Source organism: Myiozetetes cayanensis, unplaced genomic scaffold (assembly GCF_022539395.1).
Source record: "Myiozetetes cayanensis isolate MyiCay16 unplaced genomic scaffold, myiCay2020 scf38, whole genome shotgun sequence".
Taxonomy (NCBI): Eukaryota; Metazoa; Chordata; class Aves; order Passeriformes; family Tyrannidae; genus Myiozetetes; species Myiozetetes cayanensis.
Genome location: NW_026087609.1, coordinates 1,469,602 through 1,482,737, shown reverse-complemented (window position 1 = coordinate 1,482,737; position 13,136 = coordinate 1,469,602). Strand labels below are relative to the sequence as shown.

The window sequence follows — 13,136 nt, the reverse complement described above, 5'->3', positions numbered from 1 at the left end:
GAGAAGCTATCCAAGATACACAATATGTCAAAATTTAAGTGAAATAATTAAGCTGAAGCAGAAGCTGTTAATCCAAAAAGATGGGAAGAACTGCAACATAGACTAAAAATAGTTGTTTCTAGAATTTAAAAAACATGTCCAGAAACTTAGGAGTTACTCTTATAGCTGTACTTAGTAACTCTTATCGGTACTTAGACCATTCTACTGTAACTTAAAGTTTCCATGGAACTGAGGGTGAACAATCAAACATTCTTTGATCCAAAACAGATGCATCAGTTGAAAATACCCAACATCATTTCTCTTAATGAAAGTCCAAGAAAAACAGTAACGAGGGAGAAGTGAGTCTACTGAAAGTGAAGGATTAAGATATGCACACTCGGTTTTAAAGTCTCATTTATTTCATTTGTTAAAGAAATAAGATACAATAAATAAATTTCCTGCAACACCAGTTTGCATTACTAGCAAAGGTACATTCATGACAGCTGAAACCATTGCAGCTTGTAAGGATTTCCTGTAAAACAATGCTGAATTAGTCCTCACAACACCCCTGTGAGGTAGGTCAGTGCCACCCTCTTTTTGTGGAAGAGGAAGCTGAGGAACACCAAGTTGCAGTCCATGTCCCAGGACAGCCAGAGCTGAAGGTTAGAACTGTATCCTTCATTCCTTGCACTGTCTGTCCCTTTGGCCCTCTCTGAGATGGCAACAGCCCAGAGGAGCTGCTGCTCTCCCTCCTCCCAGCTTTCCTTTGCCTTGCACATCTTTGATTGCTCCCCTGAGCTGAATAAAGTGATAACATCACTCTGTCTGATCTATACACACCAAACAGGCCGTTTGAAGGCCAGAATGACAGTACAGCAGACCGTGGGTAATCACAGGTCACATCCCAGTATTTAGTGCCAGAGCCTGCTGTGTCACTGAGCTGCAGAGCAGTAATACCAACACATGGCTTTCCTAAAGCAACTCGCTTTTGGAGAGGTAAAAGGACTCAGGAGGGCGTGCAGGGAGCTCCCTGCCAGCCAGAGGGAAGGGATTTGTGCAGCAGTGCACGCTCAGTGCAGTCCAGATCTACCCACTGGGTCCCTAAAGTAAACAAAATACCCCTTTTCTGCAGGGCAGACAGCAAAGGAGGTCACACTGCAGAGCACAGCACTGAACTGAGGTAGAATTGGAGCCGTTTAGGACCACAGAGCACACACCTGGATTGCTGGAGATGTCCCCTTCCCCCATCTGAGCAGGGCAGCACAGCCCTGTGTGATCCGTGGGCTAAACAACACTGCGATAAAATGGCCTGCTTTCAAGCACAGCATTTACATTGGTACTTTGAGTTATAAAATAGGATCTTGGAGCATTAAGTTTAAAATATAGATCTAGTTTTCATCTAGTGCCTACCCAAGGCAAGAACTTTTCTCTAGTGCTACTTGTGCACTCTGACAGCACACAGCAAGAATACGGTGCAAGCAATGTTTAAATCAGAGCTCAGCAAGTGCTTACAACAGATTGGTAAGGAAAATTTAAGTCAAATTTACCCCAAATTTTTCATTACTGTTTCCTCACGTATTGAATGAGACCATTATTGTGACCATAGTAGATCGCTACGTAATTTCCTATTTTACATCAAGTTGGATTTTAATTGCATTTTAATTTTTTTTAGAGTTTCAGGTCTTGGACAACACTCTAGTTTACTCAGCTATCCCTTATATGAAATAGTGCTTGTTACAAAGATCCCATTTCTCAGAAGAACGAGCACTCCAAGTAAAGCAGCAAACCAGCAGATTGTTCCCCTCCCGGCAGAGTGTTCATGGAAATGCTTGTCTTGTGTGTTCCATGAGCTGTCTGGGGACCAGAGTTCCTGTTTAGAGTACCTCAGAGGTGGAAGCTCTTGGATATCCCAGGGCCATTCTGAGTTTTGTTCAGGCCTTGAAGGAAGCTCGAACAACTCTGCCCTTGAGAGGCTGAGGGGGGCGGAAATTATTTGCCATTTGGACCCTCTGGTCCTCCTCGCTGGTGAAGAGGAGCATCCGGAACTTCTCCAGCTGCAAATTCAGGGGAAATAATTGACTGCTTAAGGGGACAATCAATGGGAATGGGCTTTAAAAGGGACCAAGGGAAAGTGTTCATTGTATTTTAATCGATTAATAGAGAATATTAACAGCAAATAACAGAAGCCCTGATTATTGAACAGGCTGGATATTCAGTGTTGTAGCTCAGCCCCATTTCAAATCAAAACAGTCACTGCCTGCTTATCCAGCACTGAGTTCTACAAGAACAGAGAGAATGTCAACAGTTTACCTGTTTCTCAGAAATTCTGATGGGTTCTTTCAGCACTATCCATGTTACACTCTCATTAAGGGGTGGTGTTGTCAGAGAGCCAAGGTATGTCCAATAATCAAGACTCAAGGGCAGGAGACACTTAGGGTCGAAGCTTCCAAATTGAGCTTTTGTTCCCTGGGGAAAAAAAAAAAGGCTTGATATTTATCTTTGTACTTTTAAGTGCAGGTTAAATAACTTTTTTTGAAAGAGAAAAATAATGCTGAAGTAATATTAAAAACTAGGGGAAAGCTCTGTAAAGGTTTGGCTGCTTTATAACAGCTGTTAGATGGAAGCAGCATGGCAAGTGTGATTTCCACTGCTGGATTGCTGGACTGTGAGGCCGTGTCTCAAATAGGTACATGTGCTTGCTTTCTAAAGGATACCCCAGAAATGAGTTTAAAGAGCTGAAAACTTACTTTAAATTTTACCATGTACAAAGCATCGGTGAGTCTGTTCATACCAGCATGTTCTTTCCCAATCTAAAATAACAGAATAGACAGGTTAAATAAGAAGAACTTAAACTGTGCTGTGAATAGGTGTTTTCTTATCTGAATCTCAACATTCCCACTAAAGTTTAGCAGCAATTTGCAATGGGTTCCTGCTTCCAATAAGTCATCTGTTTTCCTTAAGCACCTCTTAAATGTGTGGCGTGCTCCTCAAACACTTGACAGCATGATGCTTTTCAGCGTGTAAATATGCTATTTTTACCATCCTTACCTCCAAGAAAACACCAACTACTGCCAGGCCATCTGGAGCTGCTGCTGCTTCTCCAAATGTTGCATATTTTCTGCCATTCCAATGAACTAAGTGGAGCTTCAAAGAAAAATAACAGATAGAAATGCTTAGTGGTAGAAGCTGTGAACGTGGTTTCCCTCACGTTAACAGCACCAACAGCCGTTCTCAGCACAACAGTGGTGTGCAAAAGGCATTGCTGGAAACACAAACAAGTTCACCCTTTTGGGCTGGTCCCCAAGTGTGGACAGGACTAAACAAGCTTTCTAAATATCAGCCCACACTGCAGTGGCATGACCAGGTTTGGTAGTGGGGGAGCTACAGGGGTGGCTTGGGGGAGAATTTGCCAGAAGCTCCCCAGGCTTATGACCCCATGGGAGGGACCCCTTCTGGAGCAGTTGTGTCTCAGCTCAATGAGACTGAAGTGTTTGGCTGAGGAGGATGAGTTAGGAGGAAGCTCCTCCCTCTAAGCAATTGTAAATCCAAAATTAAGAGGCTCCAGTTGAGGAAGTGTGGAGAAAGGAAAGACAACAGCCCTTTATTATAGGATAGATGTGTATGGGCAGAACAACGAAAGAGCACAAAAACAACCAAACAACAATCCTGGACCCAAAGTTCCCTCAAAAAAACCAAACAAACCCAACCAAACAAAAAAACCAACCAAACACAAACTTTCTGCCTTTCAGCGCAATTCCAACCTCGGCCAGCAGGGGGCGCTGTTGGGCCCCAGTGCTGGGGAGGGAGAAAGAAAAGGGGGGAAAAAGGGGGGAAAAAAGGAGAGAAAAAAGGGGGGAAAAAAGGGATTCTTCCCGCAGACTCGCGCTGTCGGCGGCTGCCGTGTCCGGGATTTCCCTCTTTTCGCCGACAGGCACAAACCGCAGCCGGCTCGGGAGCAGAGGAGGGAAGAGGCGGCCTCGTCCCCAAAGGCTCCTCTGCAGAAGGGCCGAGCCCCAGCAGGTCGGGCTGGGGCAAACAGGGCACAGAACGGAGCGAACCGGGGCCTCAATGAACCACGGAACCCCTCCACACACACCCCACCCTCCCTGAGTCACGGCAAAAGGGGAGTGACAATGCAAGGAGAGCGGAAAAACCTTACCTCCCCGTCACAGTCTGAGGGCCATCAGCCTGGAATGCAAGGCTGCCACTGCTTCTGTTGTGTGTGTCAATCATCCCAGCCAAAAAAACCCACCCTCTCCCTCGTTCAGCATCCCTCTTTCACGATGATGCAGGGGAAAGAGTAAGTTCCCAATTGGTTTTTCAGAACAAGTTCTAAACTATTACAAGTTCCTGAAGGGCCGAACCCATGGGAGGGACCCAGGCTGGAGCAGTTCCTGAGGGACTGACCCCGTGGGAGGGATCCACTCTGGAGCAGTTCTGAGGGACTGAGCCCATGGAAGGGATCCACTCTGGAGCAGTTCCTGAGGGACTGACCCCGTGGGAGGGATCCACTCTGGAGCAGTTCCTGAGGGACTGAGCCCATGGAAGGGATCCACTCTGGAGCAGTTCTGAGGGACTGGCTGTCTCTCGTGGGAGGGACCCCACCTGGAGCAGGGGAAGAGTGTGAGGATCCTCCACTGAGGGGGAAGCAGCAGCAGAGACAAGATGGGATGAACTGCCCACAGCCCCCTGCACTGCTCAGGGGAGGAGGGAGAGAAAGTTGGGAGTAAAGGAAAGCCCAGGAAGAAGGGAGGGGTGAGGAGAAGGTGTTCTAAGATTCAGTTTTTATTTCTCATTATCCTACTCTGATTTGATTGGTAATAAATTGGTGATTTCCCCCAGCTGAGCCTGTTTTGCTGTGTCACTAACTGGTGACTGATTTCTCCCTGTCCTTATCCTGTCCCACAAATGTTTCATTGTATTTTCTCTCCCCATCCAGCTGAGGAGAACAGTGATGGGTCAACTAACACACAACTTTAATTTGAAACAGATCAGGCCTTCCCTGGCACAGGCCTCCATCCTCCAAAGCACTGTGCTCCAGCACTCACTGCTAGACCCCAGGATGCTGCATTCCCATGGTGTGTGGTTGGATTGTTCTGGGAAAGCCTCGTACCTTGTCCTGGCTTTGCAGCACTTTCTCAAGAGCCCCCATATGAAGCCATTTCCAATCTATGGGTAACACCAGCTCAGAGTCTGGGCTGCCCTGACCACAGGGAGTAAGCAATCAGAACACTGATCCTGTCCCCACTGCACTCACAGTCATCTGTCAGCAGCATTTACATGAAATAACCCCAGTAAAAACCCCAGTTACCTCACAGGGAAAAGGTTTGCCATCAATCGTGTGCTCTGAGCCCTGGCTGTGGGTTCTGCCCCAGTGAAAGTGGAACTGCTTCAGCCGAAATGGGTTCTGGAAGGGCCCACCACTGATTGCTAGGCAGGAAAACACAAGAAACAGAAAGAAAAAAGCTTTTTAGCTCCCTGCTGGTAAAAACCAACTACTGTTGGCACAATAGTAGAAAAAGACCAGCAGCCTCTGCCAGCATGAGATGTATCACCCACACAGTTAGGAGGGCTGGATTTATTAATGGAAAGCACCTGAAGTCATGGAGAAATCCAAGTCAAAAAACATTGAATGGCTACCTCTCCAGAACTTTGTGGCTTTCTTGGAAGAGCAGATTTGACATAGGAAGGTGTGGTAGCCATTGTTATGGTGTTTATTGTGTTTAACTGTGGGACAGGCTGAGAGCAGCCCTGGGAGAAGGCCCTGGGGGGCTGGTGGGGAGAGGTTGGACATGAACCAGCCCAGAACCCCCCGTGCCCTGGGCTGATCCCCCAGCGTGGGCAGCAGGGCAGGGGGCATTCTGCCCCTCTGCCCCTCAGGGGAGACCCCCCTGCAGAGCTGCCCCAGCCCTGGGAACAGCACAGCAAGGACATGGAGCTGCTGCAGAGAGTCCAGAGGAGGCACCAAGGGGATCAGAGGATGGAGCAGCTCTGCTGGGAGGAAAGGGGAGAGAGCTGGGATTGTTCAGCCTGGAGGAGAAGTCCCAGGGAAACCTTACACCCTGACCATCAGGCAGACCATTCAGCTAAGTATTTCCTTTTTACAGTATCTTTGCTTCCAGTGGAGGTTATCTGTGTTCCCTTTCCTTTAAATACCTGATCCCATAAAAGAGGTAATGTAATAGCTGCTCCTTCACACGACACCACTCAATCTCCAATCACCTTATAAAGGTAAGGAAATGCTACAGAGAAACCTAAGTGTTATTTCTAAATGATGTATGAACAGGGCAATGTTTAAGGTGCCACCTATAGAAGATACTTGATCAACAGCATCAGTAACCCCTCCTGTAACTTTATAGGGCACCAAGTCTAATACACTTTGCCCAACAGACATGAAAACCCAACCAAAAAGTCTTACATTAAGAAAATGAAAATTGTATTTAGTATCTGTAAAGCATCCTCATTGTAGCAAAGGTTTTAGTTCTAATTAAGAATATAAATATCTCCCAGTATGTTTTCCTGAGCTTAGCAAAGGAATGCATCACCTGTCCCAAATATTGTAAGAAATTAGCTATGACGGGTTACTCTCCAAATTCTGTTGTGCCAGTTATGCAGAGCTGAGTCACTGGATCTATTTCAACACAACTAAAACCTGTTTAAAACATATTTTCCACTCCTAGCAATCATCTTCCATGGAAAAGTATTACTAAAACAAGTACTTAGTGTGGAAAGGGCAGAGGTTTCATTCCTGCATCTCCTCTGAGTCTGTATCTCTAAATGCAGAGTAATGATGTTCAAATTCTAAAGCTGAATAAAGTTTCCTGTTACAGAGATAGAGTTCAGCTGAAAATTGCATGAAAGTAGCCAGCAAGCTGAGATAATCCTTCCAGAGATATTTTAAAAACTCCCTTTGTAGGGAGACAGGCTGAATGGATCTGTGCAGTAAAAGTGGAAAATGCACATCCAGTCTTTTCCAATTCAATTAACTGACTCTTCCACAGGGCAGATTCTTAAATTCATTCCAGAAGAGAAATTTTAAAACAAAATGGCTTGAATTTCAACCCCTAGCCCTTATTTCAAAGGGTTACCAGCACAGACAAGCCACTTCACAGAAAGAGTAACTTGCTTTGAATATCCAGATATTCCATTTAGGCAGCATCAAGCAACACCCAAAAGGATGATGGAATCAGATGATACATTTAAATGCTGTCCAGAGTGGGGTTTTTTTAATGCACTCTTCCCATTTATCAGCTACTTTATCATCTCCATTTGAATGCTTTTCCCCTGCCTCCAGATGTAAAAGCAAGGTCTTCCATGGAAGTAGAATTAACAGGGGAAACAATCAAACCCTTAAAGCTTTTGCATTCCCTGCCAAGAGCTGAGACAAGGATAATGTTCAGCTGCAGACAGTCCAACATCCACAGGCTGCTACAAACTGAGCATTAGCTGAAGGTTTTATAAATTCTGCAGAAACTGAGCTGCTCTGAGGCAGGGAGGAAAGAAAGGAGTGCAAGGTGACAGTGACTGCCCAGACCCCACTCGGTGCAGTGGCTGTGATTACGATGACCATCCTCCTATGACCCGTTTCTGCTAATCCTCTTCTCCCTGTGGATGGAAACTGGGCAGTGAGCCAGGGCTGGCACGTGAATTAGTGTCTTTGGATGAGCATGGAACAGGGCAGTGAGGAGCTGACACACCTACTCTGCCTGCTGGATGTGGTCTAGGAGAGATGGTGGAGAGATGCAAACATTCCCTGTCCTGCAAACTCCAAACCTCATTCAAAAGAAAAGCACTGCAAAGAAATTTCTGGTTTTCCCAGTGCAAGAGGTTTTCCTACTGCAGGAACACTATTCTGCTCTGCAATATTGCACAATTAGAGATGCTCAAAGTGAGGAGAACAAACATGAGCCCTGAGAAGACAGAATTCTGAAGGGCTTTGATCATATGCCTTGTTCTAACTGAAATCACACACTGCACAGGATGCACACAGTTGTCTCCCCACGTCACAGGGGGTGTTCTAAGTTAGTTGGCTGTGTTCTCTCACCTGCCTTGTCATCAGTATCTTCAAACTCCACCATGACGGAGTGGCCAGTGTTGGAGATGCTGAGGGACGTGCAGGACTCGTAGGAGATGATCAGGGGCTTCAGGTTTGGGTCATAAACTGCTCTGGCAGAATCAATGTCAATGGGGGACTGGCGGCTCCCCTGGGCAATAGGGTAGGATTTGTGCCACTCTGAAGGTCCTTCAGAAGGAAAGAAAGGAAAGCATCATCATTTCCCTCCTACTAAACACAAAAAATCTTTCACGATGGGCTTTCACGAGGCTTGAAGTAAAGCTTGCTCAGCAAGGGAGAGTTGAATGTTTGCTATCTGAGAAATCCATTCCAGTTCTAAGCTGGTGTGTTTTTATCAGCACAAACAGGCTGCAACAAGATGGGGACTCAAATATCTCACACCCAACACCCTGAGGAAACCATGGCACCTCAACAGACTGCTGTACCTGCAGCTACTCGGGTCACTCACTTCTGCAGACTCTGCAGTTCCGTGGCTGAGGTGTCTGAAGGGCTTCCAAGGTGGGTGCAGGTGTAAACATTCCTGCACACACACACACACACACACTCCCCCAAGGAGACAGCAGTTAATTCTTCCTGGGGAAGAGAGTGTAAGAGCTCCAGCAATTCAAATGAGATGCAGATGACTCAACCCCTTAGCTACTGACTGTGCAGTTATTTTTAAAATCCTTTTATGACTGCAGTAAATCTTGGAGGCAGCTCCATTCTTCACTCATGCCCATTATGGTATCTCCCTAACCCTGAGTGAAGGGTACACCGTGTTCATTAACATTTTTGGATGTCCTGACCTCAACAGAGTGTGGAGAAAGACCAATCTAATAACACAGCTCTGCTGCCAGAGCTGGAAATTCTTATACCCTTTGAGATAACAAAAGCTTATCCACATCAAAGAATTTCTTATGCCTGATTTTCTACTTTGGCATGGTAGTGCAAGCAGCAAGTAAATTCTTCTACTGCTTCTGTTCATGAAGTATTAACAGTAACAATCTTGCTTCCAGATTCTCAAGAAGCACATTTTTAACTGTAGCATTCTCACGGACTTTCACAAGGGGAAGCTTTTTTAATCAAGCACAGGTATTCAGCCTCCTTGAGTTTACATAACAAAACAGTGATCTATTATACTCTTATTTGGCTTTGGCATTTTCTGCAAAGCTAAGCTTAGAAAATAATATCTTTTCTCAGCCTGCCTGTAAAGCAGATTTAGGAATTAAATGCTGTTAGACAAGCTAGGGCAATATCATTTGGCTCTCAAGCTTCATAAGAGCATATATGGCTTTATTACTACTCCTACCTGCTCAAACATAGCATCTACCAGCACTAACCAGCTTCACTTACAATTCAACCTTGCTTTTGGACTCACAAAAACCAAAGGAGTTGCTGTTAAGAGTCTGGCCCCTGAAGGTTATGCAGAAGACTCTTGTTGGGCACTCAGCAGCTGAAATAATTGCTGCCAAAAGAGAGAGAGAGGCTCCTGAAAGTCGTGCAAAACAGTGTTTTATTGGACAGCACCAGCCACTCATCCAACCCTCCTCTGAGAAGGAGCAGGCACTGCAAAACACAACTGTGGGAATCTTTCAGCAGCTTCCCATTTCCCTCTGACACATCCTTGGGGGTGGGAAGCAAGGGAGGACGACTAAATTAACAACTGTCAAATCAGAGAGCATAAGTTGTTCTGCAAGAGATCTCTGATACTGATCTGTACAATTTAGTGATGTTCTAGACATATTTAACATATAACTTATTCTATTCACTCCCGTGGAAGCCCAGAGATCACGTTTCAACAGCTGCACAGAAGCAGGAGATCCGTTACTGCTCTACTAAATCTTCGTTGCTTACAAGAATTGCTTGTGGAGAGACAGACACAGTTAATCTTCTTCATAACAGCTTTTTGGAAAGGGACCCATCTCTGCAGCCTGAAAAAAACCCCCACTCAGTCCTGCTTCCCTCAGTTCAGGAATGCTGATTGCAACAGCAAAAGGCAGCAGGCGCAAGCCTGGGCACCTTGTGGTGCCACTCTCTGGGTGCTATTGATTATCAGTAAAGTAATTAATTACCTGCTCTATATACTTGATGCTTTTGCAGACCTCGAAATGCAGGCAGCTCTGCAGGGCTCAGGCAACAGCTCTAGAAAGAAAACGAGTGGGGGGAGACAGAGAGAGATGCAGCAGAGAAATGCCAGGACCTACCGTCATGCTGCCCGTATCCCCAGCTGCGCTGGCCGGTCATGGCAGAGCGGCACCCCCGCCTCGCTGCAGCTCCCCGGGCACGGCACTCCTCTCACCTGCCTTTATAGCGGCTCACCGTGGGGTAGGGTCAGCCCCTTAAAGATACAGAGCAGCCACGGCAATTCCTGCAGGACAGGGACAGCCTTTCTGCTCCTGCTCCTGTCCGGCTCCCTCTATTTGCTAAGGCAGCACAGAGGCAAAAGAGAAAACTGAGATAACTGAAGTCTCAGGACTTCGAGAGGGAACTGTTCAGGTGACATGCTGTCCTAGGACCTGCAGATCAAATTCAGGCAAAACCAGCAGTGTTTTCCCATTCTCCTCCAAAGCCACAACTGCTCCGAGCACCAGGCACGGTGACACGTGCAGGTGGCAGTGGGACCTGCCCTGCTCACCTCTGTGCTCTGCCTCTCTGTTCTCAAACACTCCCTCCAGCTGCAGAAAAGGAGTGGTGTTTTCACCTGATTTGTAATTAAAACACAAGAACCAGTGATTAGATGGGATGGAGAACATTCTCATCTCAGGGCAAATTACCTGTGCTACTTTTAAACCAGGTAAAAATGCCATAAACTAAGGATGAACTGGCAATCTGATTTTATTTTTCTTTGTAACTTTGAAGAAACTTTTTAAATAGACAAAAAGGAAAGTGTGGTTATATCAGGGAACAGAACACAGCAGAATCCAGAGAAAGGAGGTGATCTGTGAAGCCTCAGTTACCTGGAATGATCCAGTACCTGTACCCTGCTAAACCCATGAAGAGGCTACAGTGAGACACCCAATCTGCAGCTGTAAAATGACTTAAGACATCTCTGTGGCAAGGGAAATGGCTCTTTGGTCACAATTTTGTTGCATCCAAGCAAATGCTGCCTGTCAAGGCTACGTTTTATAAACATATTGATTTTCACAAAGACAACAGCACACAAAAATAGGGATTCTTCTATTATGCCATCAAGACCATGGAAGGAAAAAAAAATCAATAAGAGTATTTTATACAACTGTTAAGTTCTGGTACTGCCTTGTAAGAATTAATTTCATTCTTCAGGAGGTTTTGGTAAGAGTCAGCTATAAAACCTCGGAGAGCAGCTGATGCAAGCTAAATCACTCAGTGAGGATGTAAACTGCTCTGAAGGTCTCCACAGGAGAGTTCTGTGATGACTCGCTCAGCTCAGCTTCTCAAGTAATTTCTATTGACCTGTGGGATGTGCTCGGGTGCCACACGCACAGCTGGCATCACAGCACAGACCTGGTGGGGACCAAACACGGGGACCAGCACGGCCAGGGGGTCAGAAACACCCCCAGCCTGCCAGGGAGGGGATTGTCCCCCTCTGCTCTGCCCTGGGGCGGCCTCACCTCAACATTGGGGCACTTTGGGGGGACACAATGGAAGGGAGAGATTGAGCCATTGGAGTGAGTCCAAAGGAGGGACACGGAGATGGGGAAGGGCCTGGATTTGGAGCCGTGGGAGGACACTGAGGGCACTTGGTGTGTTCAGCTGGAGCAGAGGAGACTGAGGGGAGACCTCCCTGCAGCTCCAACTGCCTGGGCAGGGGCAGAGGAGGGGCAGGACTGAGCTCTGCTCTGGGGGGACCAGGGACAGCCCCCAGGGAATGGCTGGAGCTGTGTCAGGGCAGGCTCAGGGTGGATCTCAGGGAAAGGTTCTTCCCCCAGAGGGTGGTTGGCACTGAACAGGCTCCCCAGGGCAGTGGGCACAGCCCCAAGGCTGCCAGAGCTGCAGGAGGGTTGGGATGATGCTCTGGGGCACAGGGGGTGACTCTTGGGGATGGGGCTGTGCAGGGCCAGGGGTTGGACTGGAGGATCCTTGTGGGTCCCTTCCAGCCCAGCATAGTCTGTGAAAATACTCTGCTCTTAGCAGGGCAAATGAGCTGCAGGGAGTTGTGCTCCTGTGGTTCTCACCTGTGTGTGGCTCTGTGATGTGTTGGTAGCCAGGACAGCCAACTGGAGACAGCCAGTCAGATGAACACAGTCAGATAAGCTGTTCTAGACCATGGGGAAAAGTACAAAAAATACCAGTGAAAAGAAAAGGAAGAGAAAATTTGTAATGTTAAAAGAACAGGCAATAAATTGGAGAAACCCATATGTAAAACAGAAAATACTGTGCAACTGTTTTCAAGAGAAACTTGAAAACCGGGGCCAGGTCAGCCATTGCAGTGCCCATTTGACACCATTCACCACTTCAGCCTCTATCTTCTCACATTCAGCCCCACACAGATGTCTGCATATTTGGACCTTAAAAACACGGCACATGAAGAGTTCTGAGACAAGTGAAAACATCCTGAAGGCATGGCAGGAAATAACTCCACCAAATGGAGTTGTAAAGGGTTGGATTTAGGAAAAATGAGAAGGGGGAATGGCAATACTCGAGAGGAAAGGAAGGACAGCCTGAATAAAATTTTATCTATAAATGATAGCCACTGTGTATGTGACAGTTCAATGTGCTCCCAATCCAATCAGCCTTCTTGCTTTTTAAGGAAAATACTAAGATTTCCTTAAAGATATTCTGTAGCCCTGATACCTCTGGACAGGGGCTGACTCTAAGAATGGATTTTCACTGATTCTGTCCTCAAATCGTCACTTGTTGTTTCAAAGTTGCAGCCATGCAATTCTGTTCTCAGTTTTACTGGGTTGAATCAAGGATGATTATATCTCACTCATGCACTTATGGAAGTCAGAGCCACCGAGTGATGGGTGCTTAAAGGGTGAATTCCTCCAGCTCAGAGCTGAACGTGAAATACTCGTATTTCCACAAATTTCTCACGGGCTTTTCACTCCCTCTCAGAAGTGTCTGCTAAGCAGTGAATGACAGGAAGGCATCATTCCATTCACTACAGTGAAATGTTTCAGGC

At 46.5% G+C, this 13,136-nt stretch overlaps 1 protein-coding gene across 2 annotated transcripts; it reads right to left on the bottom strand.

The window, feature by feature from the left end:
• Positions 1 to 341: 341 nt before the first annotated feature.
• CA7 (carbonic anhydrase 7) lies at positions 342 to 10,356 on the bottom strand. Of its 2 annotated transcripts, XM_050328225.1 has the most exons (8): positions 10,237 to 10,269; positions 10,105 to 10,174; positions 8,024 to 8,221; positions 5,291 to 5,409; positions 3,028 to 3,123; positions 2,727 to 2,789; positions 2,290 to 2,445; positions 342 to 2,033 (listed from the first exon to the last, which is right to left on the bottom strand). In XM_050328225.1, exons 1-8 carry the CDS (start codon positions 10,240 to 10,242, stop codon positions 1,911 to 1,913), a joined length of 831 nt encoding a protein of 276 aa, XP_050184182.1. In that variant the 5' UTR covers positions 10,243 to 10,269; the 3' UTR covers positions 342 to 1,910. The 2 variants fall into 2 exon arrangements, with proteins under 2 accessions (XP_050184182.1, XP_050184183.1); XM_050328226.1 differs by lacking the exon at positions 10,105 to 10,174 and having other exon boundaries at positions 10,237 to 10,356.
• Positions 10,357 to 13,136: the final 2,780 nt, after the last annotated feature.

What these genes read in the sequence shown, in the direction of transcription:
- CA7 (XM_050328225.1), bottom strand. An exon ending in GCATCAAGTATATAGAGCAG is followed by an intron (nt 8,222 to 10,104) that starts GTAATTAATTAC and finishes TTCCTTCTGAAG; the next exon opens with GACCTTCAGAGTGGCACAAA. An exon ending in AGATACTGATGACAAGGCAG is followed by an intron (nt 5,410 to 8,023) that starts GTGAGAGAACAC and finishes TTTCCTGCCTAG; the next exon opens with CAATCAGTGGTGGGCCCTTC.